Source organism: Carassius carassius, chromosome 43 (genome assembly GCF_963082965.1).
Source record: "Carassius carassius chromosome 43, fCarCar2.1, whole genome shotgun sequence".
Classification (NCBI taxonomy): Eukaryota; Metazoa; Chordata; class Actinopteri; order Cypriniformes; family Cyprinidae; genus Carassius; species Carassius carassius.
Genome location: NC_081797.1, coordinates 13,574,132 through 13,589,867, shown reverse-complemented (window position 1 = coordinate 13,589,867; position 15,736 = coordinate 13,574,132). Strand labels below are relative to the sequence as shown.

Here is a 15,736-nt window from a genome sequence, read left to right as displayed (position 1 = left end):
TGCGGATGAGAGGAGGGCTGTCGAGGAGGATGTGAGTGGGAGGGAGCTGCATCAGTGACGTTTTGCTCAGTTAGTAAGACATTTATTGAATTTATGCTACCAACTGAGCTTTATTGTAAAGCTAAAGTTTCTGACTGTAGGTCTGTATGTTATTAAATCACATAATGTAGCCTAAATACAGTAAATAGCTATATCAATATCTGAGTTATTAATATATTTCATTGTAAAAAATGTTTTGTGAATAATACAAGTGGTATAAAATGGAAGGAAACATGGTTACTTATAGTTCAGAATTGGCCTACACAGAAAACATTCCACATAATGCAGAAGCCTGAAAACCAAAAACATAAATGTATCAGAAAATAGGAGTAGCATCTTGTCCATATTATGCATTAAACATTTTATTCCAACAACAGTTTGTAGAAAATCTACTTGTTTTTTTAATGTAATATATCTATAGTTGGTCACTTTTAAACTGTATTAGTATTTACGTTTGAATGCTGTAAATTTTAATTCACAGAATAAAGTAGTTTGTGAATGTGAGATGAATATAGTCTAATAACATAGATTGACATGAACTGTATTTTACAGACAACAGTGTTGACACAATGAATAGGGTGGTGCATCTAATGCATGGGAGGAAATTTTTGCATGCTAGATGAAGTTTAAAAATGTTCAAAAACAATGTTCAAACTATTTATTATAACATTAAGTTCATTCATTTATTCAACCAACACATTAATCACTGACATAATGTGCCAACATTGCCATTCCCTGCCAAAACAAGCACTTTAATCTGTAGTTCTCAAGATGACAGTCTGCCTTCTACTGGACAGTAGAGTTATAGAAAAAAGTATATTCGTTAACTGTTGGTAAGGACCTTGCAAAGGTGAAAAAATATATTTAATCATCATTTTTTCATGTTTATCATGCATTTTTTTTGGAGCAATTATTACATTAAATTTTAATTTATTTATATTGATCGATTTTGGAGAAAGTATTTTGTTAACAAAACTTGATCTAAACTATGGAATGAAAAAATGGTTTGCACTTATGCCCTACTGAGTGGGCAAACATTGCACTTCATGTCATGCGCAAGCTGTTCACACTGGCTTTGACCAGAATAGATGCTAACTGTGACATCTCTGTATACATAAAAATCACATTTATATATGGATGCATGAAAACTTTTTCCTAAAAATGACACTGGCCATTCAGGCGATGGTAACCACATGTTGGAAACATCTTTTACAAATGCCAATACCAAAGAAGTTTCAACTTCCACATTCTGTAGCCTATAGGGCTGAATCTGTCTGGTACATTCTTCTCTTTTTCATTTCTCATCTGCCCCACACCAGATAAAATCTTAATTAAATAGAAAGGCAAGTTGTGTTCCAGAGAAATGCACACTACGGAAACTGCAATGTTGGATATAATGTTTTGACTATATGCTTTAATGGTGTCTATGTATAATTGTGTATTTAGCTGTTCACACTGGCTTTAACCAGAATAGATGCTGTGACATCTCTGTATACATAAAAATCACATTTATATATGGATACATGAAAACTTTTTCCTAAAAATGACAGAGGCCATTCAGGCAATGGTAAACACGTGTTGGAAACATCTTCTTTTAGAAATGCCAATACCAAGGAAGTTTTAACTTCCACATTCTGTAGCCTAGGGGGCTGAATCTGTCTGGTACATTCTTCTCTTTTTCATTTCTCATCTGCCCCACACCAGATAAAATCTGAATTAAATAGAAAGGCAAGTTGTGTTCCAGAGAAATGCACACTACGGAAACTGCAATGTAGGATATAATGTTTTGAGTATATGCTTTAATGGTGTCTATGTATAATTGTTTATTTTAGGGACTGTCAAAATACATTTAACTGCAGTAGTACATGTGTGTGATAATAATATAACATCTAGTGGATATTGGTCAATGAACAATAAAAATAACAAAATAGAAGTTCATTGAGGCTGATGGAGCTTGTGATGTCTGATGATGCCTCTGGTATTCTTCCAGCATATTTTTCCCGTTGCTACTTAAAATAACAGTGTGTCATTTGCATATCATTTGCACTCTTGAAATATAAAAACATGTCCTCCTGACAAGGTTGAGCAAAAGGAAGCCTGGTCACCACCCAAAACATATTTTGACAAAATAATAGTTAATATATAATATTAACAGTTAAATATTGTTTATTTAAATACAGTGCTTACAAGGTAGCAGTGTATTTTCATTAGGCGTTCTTCTTAATGTTCTGTATGCGTAATACAATCTGTACAAACATAAAGATTAAAACTTTATTTTTTAGATAAATTCAGCCGCCCTTAGGCGTGTAGATAACTACATTAAAAATAGCCTTTAAAGGAGTCATACCCTCGTATTACCTTGGATACCTACTGCTGTATTATAGTCTTTCAGGCCCTTCTAAAAAAGAAAAGTGGAAAAAAAATAAACACAGAGCTCCTCAGACCCTTATTTCTGTAGGCATTATTGTCTCGCGAGATCTGATGCGATATTTTGGCTGTCGTGGACGGTCATTATAATAATGCAAATGAGGGGCGCGTTGATTGGTTGCAGGAAGGGGGGGGGGTTGACAACGCAGGTAACGCTTTAGCATATCATTACAAACTGACATCATGGCGCAAGTTGTGAATGAACGCGACCGGCATCCCGGCCAGTGTATAAGTATGAGGCACCGTTTAGGGCTTAAATCAAACTTCATTCACGCACACATATGAAACACGCTTGCATATATACTAAGTGGTCACACATACATGTATATGAACTCACGCACATAACGTTACTCATATGAGACACGAGCACAGCACACACACACAAATATAAGACGAGCACAGCACACACACACAAACTAGACGGCGCCTCATATATAAGCGTTAGGCAACAAATAAACAATAACCGAATTCATGATGATCTCAGTCATTTGTTTTTTGCAAAGTACGTTAGCAGCCATTCCCCATACCTCGAAGCGAATACTCCTGCCAGTGTTGTGCCTGAACGCGTTCATTGAACGATAGTTCATGAACTTGTTAATATTTTGGGCGAACATGAACTGAACGTACCGCATTACTGCCTGATGAACGTTACTGTGAAGTCGTTCATTCTGGTGTCTGTGAACGCACGCTCTCTCAGTTTAACTTCGTTCAGTAGGATGCCAGATTTCTATAAAGCCTTCCAGGCGAAAACCCACCTAAAACCCACCGTAAACCGGCCTTAATATGTAGCAGAAAAAACACCCAATCTGGCAACGCCAGACTCTCTTGTTCAAGCTCGTTCATCAAAATGAACAAATCTTTTTTCGAGTCATTTCGTTCACTTAAGGGGCTTTAAATGTTACTATTAACTGGCAAATTCCCCGAACACATCAACCTACGCAATCTTGATCATATTCTGAATTAAGAAATCATTATAATGCAGTCAAAAGTCCGTTTTTGCAGTCAGTTTACAGGGAACATAAATAATTACTTCACCACGAGTCTTTCGTTTATTTGTCTAGTGACAGACGCAATAGCATACAATAGCGCATTAGCAGTTAGATACTGTTTGTTACACACAGTAGAGCAATAAAAACACAGTCTTACCGTTTCAATTGCAGGCAATTTTGTTGGAATGGCGCTTTTCCCGAGCTTCGATGCCAACTTCGCCTGATATTGCCCCAAATTTGTGAAGGATTTCGGCGTACAATGTTTAGCACAAACACGTAACAATAAACCAGTGGAAGGGTTGAAGGAACCGCGTCATTAAAAATGAATTTAATCCACTGGTCTCTGATAGCTAGGTCCTTTCTTGGTAGAGAAAACACACTTACATGTTGATTCTGGCAGTCAACCACAGAGCAACTCACGTGTGCACTACTACAGCGTCTTTCGCGACTGAATATGAGGGGGAGAGGGGAAGGGTGAGCTTCCTGCTGCGGTGTCCATATATGGTATATCCTGCCCCGTCTTGACGTCAAGACGGGGAAGAAATCAAAATCTCGTATTTGAGTGCGCGTGCACGTGGGCTATTTTACAAACCCTGAGGTAAACAAACGCTTCACTTTTAAATATCGGCTTCCCGGCCAGTGTATAATCGTTAGGCAATCATAACATACATTGATTCTCGTGGAAAAGTGCAAATTGTGGGTCATGACTCCTTTAATATATATTTTTTGTCCTTATAAAAATTATGCTAAGAAGATAAGTAGAAAATGTAGAAAAATTTGCTGTTACAAACAGTGTATACTTTACACCTGAAGATGTAAATCAAGTGCAACAATTAGTTGTTAATAAAGAAGTTTATTTCACTCTTTTTCCACTCATATTGTGCACAATTTTTTTTTTTTAATTTAAAATCTGCACAAATAAGAACAAATAAAAATATAAATTTTCAGGTTTATATATGTTGCATGTGTTATTTTTAAACTTTAAATAAATTCCTGGGATCACTCAGCTTTAATTTTCTTCTTAAATACTAATTTTAAGCACATACATTTTATGATCTTATGAATCATGAAACAAATCAAAATAACTATCACCAGCAGAGTCAAAATAACATCTACAGAGTGGTACTCGATCCAGGACATTCTGAAAGACTGTGTTCGTAAATGAGGAGCTCCTCTATTCCTCATAACAAACTCGATCCAGAAGACGGCACGATCAAGAGGTTTCATTGGCTGGTCGTGGTGCAGCTTGGACAGTCTCTGAATGTTCTCCTTGTAAGATGGGTTATACAGCACTTCCTCCAGTGCCTGTAGAAACATCGTCCTGTTCAATTCTGCAATATCCACAAGTTTAGCTGTGCCTCTAACTTTCATTCTAGACAGATTGTCAGGTTGATCAAATACTATAGGTAAACCCAAAATGGGCACCCCGTGATAGATGGCCTCTTGGATGCTATTTGTTCCTCCATGTGTTATAAACACTTTAGTCTGAGGATGTCCAAGCAGGTCATTCTGAGGTAACCAGTCAACAAGTAATGTATTATCACCTATATTGACAGGTCGAGGTCCGGTGTGTCTCCAAATGATTTTTTGGGGCAATCTGGCAAAAGCGGCAGCAATTTCCTCTGTGATATCTTGTGGAAAATGGCTAAAAATAGTCCCTAGGGACATGACAATGAGTCCATGATCTCCTGAGCTCTGCACAAACTCCTCAAGATCATCTGGAAGCGGCTTGGCGGGTTTACACTGGAAGCCCCCCATATAAATGATATTAGGCATTGTGGGTCGTGGAAACTCAAAGGTAAAGTCAGTTCTCATGAGCCAGATGTCTGCATCCCGAAGGACGTTTTTGTAATCAATTTCTGATCCAAAGTATTTATTGCAGAAAGACTGGTAGTGTGAGGAGATATATCTGGTTTTGTGATAAACTGAAAATATGTATCCCATTATGTTCTGTACACGTTGAGCAAACATCATCTTATCTGTCAGCTCTAGTCCTGGTAAAGGAACATACGATAGTGGTGAAGGAGCTATTTCGTAATGTGCCTCTCCATGCATCGTCCAACGGACATTTAGCACAAGAGGGAGACCAAGATGAAGCGCAAGAAAACATCCACCTCCAAAAGCCGGATCTGTCAGAACCAGGTCATATTTTGCTGTCTGGAGTGAAGCCATTAAGTCTTTATTTTCAAAGATTTTCCCCATTAAGTCAAGTTGATTGCGATGCATCGCTTCAAAAAATGTTCCAACCTCTAAGGCCAGAGTGAGGTAGGTCCAAAAGGACAGTTTCTCTCTTCTGCTGACCAGGATATGTTTCGTAAATGCATCAAACTGCTCCTTTTCAATTCCACCGCTATTATAAACAGTGATGGAGGTATAGAAAGGAGATTCCTCCTTGATATACCAGCTGTTAGAGGGTCTAAGCACGGTCACGTTGTGACCTCTTGTATGTAATTCCTCAATCAGGACCTTCATGTTCACCCAGTGGCTTCCATCCAATGGATACACCAACACTTTCCCTCCAAACACTTGAGATAATATGCTCAAGAATGCTAACAATGCGGCAGGAAAGTAATGCATCTTTTTTAACCTTCGATGAAAGAAAGTTGATTACAATACATTATAATTCAGTTTCACAAACCACACCAACACTTAATAACTGTTTACATAAAATGAGGGCAGTCTACTTTACTCACCACAAAAAGTTTATAAGCTGGTGATGAAAATCCAAGTATGCGGCCGACTAGGTAACACACTGACAGCTTTGAAATAGTGTGAAACAAGCCCAGCCCTGCTAAAATGTGCAAAACACTGGGAGTGTACAAGTGGAAAGTTGATACCAATGATACTTCCTCTATGCGCACAAAACGTGTCTAAGCTTGTACATGCTGTAGTTCTTGAGAAGTGCAGAGATTTAATAGCACACCTTATGTCCTCTAGACAGCCAAATAAAATAGCCTAGTAAACCACTACATCCCCCCACCCCCAAATATACTTGTTTACCAAGAAGACAACGGTGTCGCTGAAAAGCTAGAGATTAAGAGTCATGTGATAAATTTCAAGAATGTTAGGAAAATTTTGAAGTGTCATTTGTGAACAATATTTTTATTGTGTGTATATATATATATATATATATATATATATATATATATATATTAATTTATCTTCTTTGAAATGTAATTTATTTATGTGCTGTAAGGCGACTAGGAGCAGTAGCACAGGCCTACATTCTAATTTGAGTCCAGTCTGTTATGACAGACTGTTCCTATGGAGTGAGAATCATGCCAAAACCTCACACACACACAAAATGTGTTTTACTCACACCCAACGATTCACAAACAAACTCAGTGTGGTTTGCAAATACAAAACATCACTCACAAACTAATGCATTTTGTTCTGCAAATAAAAAACGTTGCTATCAAACAAATACAGTACGTCTTACATATACAAAGAAACGTATTTCTTCAATGACAAAAATATCCTCCAAGTACAAACTAAAATCAAGTACAAAAAAAAAAATCCTTCAATTAAAAAAAAATCCTTCAAGTACAAAACAAAATCCTACAAGTACGAAAAACTGTCACGTGACTTTTGGCACTAATTTTTCGCCTTGCTGATCCACACGCAAATGCCTTCAGATCCACACACATGCTAGTAAACTGTCATGTAATTTAGCCATTTACCCAAATCTAGGGCCTTGTAGAATCTCAATAGGCATGCAGTACAAACTTTGGTTCAGTTATACTAAGAACATGTTTGTCTTTCATCCTGCAAAGTTTGGTGAGGCTATGAATAACACTTTAAGATATTAATGCCCAAACATGGTTCTCTGATAGTGTTTTTGATGCTATAAAAATGACAATCTCAAGGACTGACAAAAAATATGAATATTTTTACAGGCCTTGGTTTTGGGACCCAAATATAATATAGAAAAACTCTTCATCTGAGATGTTGCTGCAACCACTGTCCTGGATTCTGACTGATTTGACATGGAATGAAGCCTCTATATTCTATGAGACACTAGCAGGAGAAAACAAGGGTTGATTTGGAGGTCCAAACACACCCTTGCCATGAAAAACAGACCGTTGATATAGACGCGGAACGGACTATTTTCTTTAGCGGAAGCAATACAATCGTTTTTAAAATCAATAAACTCATTTTTAAATCAATATTTTGTCAAATTATTTATTTATTTTGTAGGTAGCAATGTAATAAGTGGGATCATGTATAGCGAGGTGGTTGTTATAGCGAATAAAAACCCCTTCAGGCTGATTTTTCACCAGCAATGACTGGAAACTCACCTGTTGGCCGCTCATCGTGTTCAAACGTCCCTCACGCTAGCGTTTCTTCTTCTCTTCTGTTTCCATGTCGGTGGCGGCGCCAAGCAAGTCGCTAACAGCGCCACCTGCTGTTGTGGAGTGCGAATTACATGACAGTTTACTAGCATGTGTGTGGATCTGAAGGCATTTGCGTGTGGATCAGCAAGGCGAAAAATTAGTGCCAAAAGTCACGTGACAGTTTTTCGTACTTGTAGAATTTGGTTTTGTACTTGAAGGATTTTGTTTTGTACTTGAAGGATTTTTTTTTTCATTGAAGGATTTTTTTTTTGTACTTGAAAGATTTTAGTTTGTACTTGGAGGATATTTTTGTCATTGAAGAAATATGTTTCTTTGTATATGTAAAACGTACTGTATTTGTTTGATAGCAACGTTTTTTATTTGCAGAACAAAATGCATTAGTTTGTGAGTGATGTTTTGTATTTGCAAACCACACTGAGTTTGTTTGTGAATCGTTGGGTGTGAGTAAAACACATTTGTGTGTGTGTGAGGTTTTGGCATGATTCTCACTCGATATGTTCCTCATTTATTCATTTAAACATTGTAAATTCATGATAAAAAAAAGAATGGAAAAAAGACAATTAATTTATTTTCAAATAGCAAATTTCCCTGCCCCTGCTTGACCGATCACGTGCTTCACTGCATCGCAGGACAAGGCTGACTGGAGGAGGAGCGCGAAATTTCTGAGGTGAGGTAACATTAGCCTACTTTCATTGCACGACAAAATTAGTTTTTAAAGTTGTTACGTTGTGAATAACACTAAGAGTAATGACAAATATTAAGGCAGGGAGGTGATAACTACAGCTCGTAACGTTTCTAGTAGCTTTTTTTTAAACGTAACGTTAATTACGTAAGTGATATTTTTAGACTAAATACTTGGGGTTTCAGGTCTGACGACATCAGACGGGCGCACGCATGTCTCGGGTTTGGTGTGTGTGTGTGTGTGCTTGGTGTGTGTCTGTGCGCTTGGTGTGTGTGTGTGTGTGTGTGTGCTTGGTGTCTCGGGTTTGGTGTGTGTGTGTGTGTGTGTGTGTGTGTGTGTGTGTGTGTGTGTGTGTGTATATATATATATATATATATATATATATATATATATATATATATATATATATATATGTATATGTGTATATATGTATGTGTATATATGTGTATGTACAGTCGTGGCCAAAAGTTTTGAGAATTACATAAATATTGGAAATTGGAAAAGTTGCTGCTTAAGTTTTTATAATAGCAATTTGCATATACTCCAGAATGTTATGAAGAGTGATCAGATGAATTGCATAGTACTTCTTTGCCATGAAAATTAACTTAATCCCAAAAAAACCTTTCCACTGCATTTCATTGCTGTCATTAAAGGACCTGCTGAGATCATTTCAGTAATCGTCTTGTTAACTCAGGTGAGAATGTTGACGAGCACAAGGCTGGAGATCATTATGTCAGGCTGATTGGGTTAGAATGGCAGACTTGACATGTTAAAAGGAGGGTGATGCTTGAAATCATTGTTCTTCCATTGTTAACCATGGTGACCTGCAAAGAAACGCATGCAGACATCATTGCGTTGCATAAAAATGGCTTCACAGGCAAGGATATTGTGGCTACTACAGACTGTAGTAAAATCTTATTGTAATTAAACCAGAAACATGTAAAGTAAATGAACAAAAACTATTTTTAAAGTTTGGGCTCATAAATATTAGATCACTCACACCCAAAGCAGTTATTGTAAATGAAATGATCACAGAAAATAGTTTTGATGTACTCTGCTTGACTGAAACCTGGCTTAAACCAAATGATTATTTTGGTCTAAATGAGTCTACTCCACCAAACTACTGTTATAAGCATGAGCCACGTCAGAATGGTTGTGGCGGAGGTGTTGCAACAATATATAGTGATATTCTCAATGTTACCCAGAAAACAGGATACAGGTTTAACTCTTTTGAAATACTTCTGCTAAATGTTACACTGTCAGACATGCAAAAGAAATCTAATGTATCTCTTGCTCTGGCTACTGTGTATAGACAACCAGGGCCGTATACAGAATTCCTAAAAGAATTTGCAGATTTCCTCTCAGACCTTCTAGTTACAGTTGATAAGGCGCTAATCATGAGAGATTTTAATATTCACGTTGATAATACAAATTATACATTAGGACTTGCGTTTACTGACCTAATAAACTCCTTTGGAGTCAAGCAAAATGTCACCGGGCCCACTCATCGTTTTAATCATACACTAGATTTAATTATATCTCATGGAATCGATCTTACTGCTATAGATATTGTTCCTCAAAGTGATGATATTACAGACCATTTCCTTGTATCGTGCATGCTGCGTATAACTGATATTAACTATATGTCTCAGCGTTACCGTCTGGGCAGAACTATTGTTCCAGCCACCAAAGAAAGATTCGCAAATAACCTGCCTGATCTATCTCAACTGCTATTTGTACCCAAAAATACACATGAATTAGACGAAATGACTGACAACATGGGCACTATTTTCTCTAATACATTAGAATCTGTTACCCCCATCAAATTGAAAAAGGTTAGAGAAAAACGTACTGTGCCATGGTATAACAGTAATACTCACTCGCTCAAGAAAGAAACTCGTAGTCTTGAACACAATTGGAGAAAAACTAACTTGGAAGTTTTTAGAATTGCATGGAAAAACAGTATGTCCAGCTATAGACAGGCTCTAAAAACTGCTAGGGCAGAGCATATACACAAACTCATTAAAAATAACCAAAACAATCCAAGGTTTTTATTTAACACAGTGGCGAAATTAACAAATTACCAGACGCCACCTGATTCAAATATTCCACCAACGTTAAATAGTAATGACTTTATGAATTTCTTCACTGATAAAATAGATAACATTAGAAATACAATAGCGAATGTAGACTCTACAGCGTCTAACACTTCAGTTTCATCCATCGCACCCAAAGATAAACTGCAGTGCTTTACAACTATAGGACAGGAAGAGCTAAATAAACTTATCACTGTATCTAAACCAACAACATGTTTATTAGATCCTGTACTCACTAAATTACTGAAAGAGTTATTACCTGTAGCCGAAGAACCACTTCTCAATATCATTAACTCGTCGTTATCTTTAGGTCACGTCCCAAAACCATTCAAGCTGGCGGTTATCAAGCCTCTTATTAAGAAACCAAAACTAGATCCTAGTGTACTGGCAAATTATAGGCCTATTTCAAATCTTCCATTTATGTCTAAAATTTTAGAAAAAGTTGTGTCTGCTGAACTGAGCACCTTCCTGCATAAAAATGATCTGTATGAAGAATTTCAGTCAGGTTTCAGGCCCCACCATAGCACAGAAACTGCACTTGTTAAAATTACAAATGACCTGCTTCTTGCGTCAGATCAAGGCTGCATCTCATTTATAGTCTTACTTGATCTTAGTGCTGCGTTCGACACCATAGATCATGAAATACTCATAGATCGATTACAAAACTATACAGGTATTGAAGGGCAGGCTCTAAGATGGTTTAGATCCTACCTGTCCGATCGCTACCATTTTGTTTACTTAAATGGGGTGTCATCTCATTTATCATCAGTAAAATATGGAGTGCCACAAGGATCCGTCCTAGGTCCCCTTCTATTTTCAATATACATGTTGCCCCTTGATAATATTATTAGAAAATACGGAATTAGCTTCCACTGTTATGCTGATGATACTCAGCTATATATCTCAACAAGACCAGATGAAACTTCTCAATTATCTAAGCTGACAGAGTGTGTTAAAAATGTAAAAGATTGGATGACAAATAATTTTCTCCAATTAAATTCGGATAAGACAGAGATATTAATTATTGGACCAAAAAAACACTACACAGAATCTTGTAGATTACAATCTGCAACTAGACGGATGTACTGTTACTTCCTCTACAGTCAGAAATCTGGGTGTTATATTAGACAGCAATTTGTCTTTTGAAAATCATATTTCCAGTGTTACAAAAACTGCATTCTTCCATCTTAGAAACATTGCCAAGCTACGAAACATGTTATCTGTTTCTGATGCAGAAAAGCCAGTTCATGCATTCATGACCTCTAGACTGGACTATTGTAATGCACTTCTAAGTGGTTGTCTTGCTTCGTCAATAAACAAGCTACAGGTAGTCCAAAATGCAGCAGCTAGAGTCCTTACGAGGTCAAGAAAATATGATCATATTACCCCAATTTTACAGTCTCTGCACTGGCTACCTATTAAGTTCCGTATCAGTTACAAATTATCATTACTTACCTATAAGGCCCTAAATGGTTTAGCTCCTGCGTACCTAACTAGCCTTCTACCACGCTACAACCCATCACGCACCCTAAGGTCACAAAACGCTGGACTATTGGTAGTTCCTAGGATAGCAAAGTCCACTAAAGGAGGTAGAGCTTTCTCACATTTGGCTCCCAAACTCTGGAATAGCCTTCCAGATAATGTTCGGGGTTCAGACACACTCTCTCTGTTTAAATCTAGATTAAAAACGCATCTCTTTCGCCAAGCATTCGAATAATGTATCTCTTTAATTGTGAGTGTAGTTGCATCTGATCAAATGTGCATTTTTATTCATTAGCTTGGGTTAAACTAATTTTACTTTGTTGGATCAGCAGCTATGCTAATGATGTCTCTATTTTGTTTCTATGTTTTGAGAATTACATAAATATTAGTTTTCAAAAAGTTTGCTGCTAAACTGCTTTTAGATCTTTGTTTCAGTTGTTTCTGTGATGTACTGAAATATAATTACAAGCACTTCATACGTTTCAAAGGCTTTTATCGACAATTACATGACATTTATGCAAAGAGTCAGTATTTGCAGTGTTGGCCCTTCTTTTTCAGGACCTCTGCAATTAGACTGGGCAATGCTCTCAATCAACTTCTGGGCCAAATCCTGACTGATAGCAACCCATTCTTTCATAATCACTTCTTGGAGTTTGTCAGAATTAGTGGGTTTTTGTTTGTCTACCTGCCTCTTGAGGATTGACCACAAGTTCTCAATGGGATTAAGATCTGGGGAGTTTCCAGGCCATGGACCCAAAATTTCAACATTCTGGTCCCCGAGCCACTTAGTTCTCACTTTTGCCTTATGGCACGGTGCTCCATCGTGCTGGAAAATGCATTGTTCTTCACCAAACTGTTGTTGGATTGTTGGAAGAAGTTGCTGTTGGAGGGTGTTTTGGTACCATTCTTTATTCATGGCTGTGTTTTTGGGCAGAATTGTGAGTGAGCCCACTCCCTTGGATGAGAAGCAACCCCACACATGAATGGTGTCAGGATGCTTTACTGTTGGCATGACACAGGACTGATGGTAGCGTTCACCTTTTCTTCACCGGACAAGCCTTTTTTCGGATGCCCCAAACAACCGGAAATGGGCTTCATCGGAGAATATGACTTTGCCCCAGTCTTTAGCAGTCCATTCACTATACTTTCTGCAGAATATCAATCTGTCCCTGATGTTTTTTTTGGAGAGAAGTGGCTTCTTTGCTGCCCTCCTTGACACCAGGCCATCTTCCAAAAGTCTTGGCCTCACTATGCGTGCAGATGCGCTCACACCTGCCTGCTGCCATTCCTGAGCAAGCTCTGCACTGGTGGCACTCCGATCCCGCAGCTGAATCCTCTTTAGGAGACGATCCTGGCGCTTGCTGGACTTTCTTGGACGCCCTGAAGCCTTCTTTACAAGAATTGAACCTCTTTCCTTGAAGGTCTTAATGATCCTATAAATTGTTGATTTAGGTGCAATCTTAGTAGCCACAATATCCTTGCCTGTGAAGCCATTTTTATGCAATGCAATGATGGCTGCACGCATTTCTTTGCAGGTCACCATGGTTAACAATGGAAGAACAATGATTTCAAGCATCACCCTCCTTTTAACATGTCAAGTCTGCCATTCTAACCCAATCAGCCTGACATAATGATCTCCAGCCTTGTGCTCGTCAACATTCTCACCTGAGTTAACAAGACGATTACTGAAATGATCTCAGCAGGTCCTTTAATGAAATGCAGTGGAAAGGTTTTTTGGGATTAAGTAAATTTTCATGGCGAAGAAGGACTATGCAATTCATCTGATCACTCTTCATAACATTCTGGAGTATATGCAAATTGCTATTATAAAAACTTAAGCAGCAACTTTTCCAATTTCCAATATTTATGTAATTCTCAAAACTTTTGGCCACGACTGTATATATATATATATACATATATATATGTCTATGTATATATATATATATATATATATATATATATATATATATATATATACACATTTAGCTGACGCTTTTATCCAAAGCGACTTACAATTGTTATATATATATGTCAGAGGTCACACACCTCTGGAGCAACTAGGAGTTAAGTGTCTTGCTCAGGGACACATTGGTGTCTCACAGTGGATTCGAACCTGGGTCTCTTTGTCCACTGCGCCATCACCACCCCTATATATATATATGTATGTGTGAATGTATGTGTATGTATGTATATGTGTGTGTATGTATGTATGTATATATATGTGTATGTATGTATATATACGTATACGTGTGTACGTGTACATGTATGTGTATACATATGTGTATATACGTATATACACGCATATATATACGTATATATATATATATATATATATATATGTATATATATAAATATAGAATTTTTTTTCAGGATTTACAGATGAATAGAAAGTTCAAAAGTACAGCATTTATTGAAATAGAAAGCTTCTGTAAAACTAAATTACAGTTCGAAGGTTTGGGGTCGTTAAGTTTTTTTTTTTTTTAATGAATGATACATTAAATTGATCAAAACTGACAGTCAGGATGTTACAAAATATTAAAATTTAAAATGTTTTTCTTTTGAACTTTCTACTCATCAATTTTTATATACAAAATTGTGTGTGTTTATATATATATATATATATATATATATATATATATATATATATATATATATATACCGTACAGACCAAAAGTTTGGACACACCTTCTCATTCAAAGAGTTTTCTTTATTTTCATGACTATGAAAATTGTAGAGTCACACTGAAGCCATCAAGGGCTATTTGACCAAGAAGGAGAGTGATGGGGTGCTGCGCCAGATGACCTGGCCTCCACAGTCACCGGACCTGAACCCAATCGAGATGGTTTAGGGGTGAGCTGGACCACAGACAGAAGGCAAAAGGGCCAACATGTGCTAAGCATCTCTCGGGGAACTCCTTCAAGACTGTTGGAAGACCATTTCAGGTGACTACCTCTTGAAGCTCATCAAGAGAATGCCAAGAGTGTGCAAAGCAGTAATCAAAGCAAAATGTGGATACTTTGAAGAACCTACAATATGACATATTTTCAGTTGTATCACACTTTTTTGTTATGTATATAATTCCACATGTGTTAATTCATAGTTTTGATGCCTTCAGTGTGAATCTACAATTTTCATAGTCATGAAAATAAAGAAAACTCTTTGAATGAGAAGGTGTATATATATATATGAGAGAGAGAGACAGAGAAGGAACTGCATGTTGCTGAAGGAGGTTCTGATAAACATTTACATTCACTCTGCCATGTGTCTGTATAAGTGTCCATTGAGAGTCTTGCATTATCCTGTCTTCTCATGCATTTTTGTCTTGCTTGGACAACAAACCTTTTTGGGTACTTGAACCTACAATATTCGAGATTTGGAACAACCAGCTTCTCTTGCAGTGGCTGAAAGAGACATCCCTTTGACCTTCATTTGGACAACCGGCCGTCGCAGGGTTTCAGTCACCTTAGAGTGGCATGTCGTCTTGCCAGTTAAATAGGTTTTTTCATATAATTAAAAGAATTTAGCACCAGGTGCCAGATTAACACATATCAGTTATTGATCAGTTATTTTTCAAATGTCTCATTTAAGCTTTTTATACTGTGGTTCAGAAATCAATTAATTTAAGAAATATGCTTAAAAATGACCTACTTCTGTTAGAATAACTTA

At 37.1% G+C, this 15,736-nt stretch overlaps 1 protein-coding gene across 2 annotated transcripts; it reads right to left on the bottom strand.

Moving 5' to 3' along the window:
- Window positions 1-4,214: 4,214 nt before the first annotated feature.
- Window positions 4,215-6,268, bottom strand: ugt5a5 (UDP glucuronosyltransferase 5 family, polypeptide A5). 2 transcript variants are annotated; one of them, XM_059536029.1, is made up of 2 exons: window positions 6,140-6,235; window positions 4,215-6,032 (listed from the first exon to the last, which is right to left on the bottom strand). In XM_059536029.1, exon 2 carries the CDS (start codon window positions 6,030-6,032, stop codon window positions 4,455-4,457), a length of 1,578 nt encoding a protein of 525 aa, XP_059392012.1. In that variant the 5' UTR covers window positions 6,140-6,235; the 3' UTR covers window positions 4,215-4,454. The 2 variants fall into 2 exon arrangements, with proteins under 2 accessions (XP_059392012.1, XP_059392011.1); XM_059536028.1 differs by having other exon boundaries at window positions 4,216-6,042; window positions 6,149-6,268.
- Between the last annotated feature and the right edge of the window lie 9,468 nt (window positions 6,269-15,736).

Bases quoted from the DNA above. Each gene is read 5' to 3' on its own strand.
- ugt5a5 (XM_059536028.1), bottom strand. From the start codon at position 6,032: ATGCATTACTTTCCTGCCGCATTGTTAGCATTCTTGAGCATATTATCT.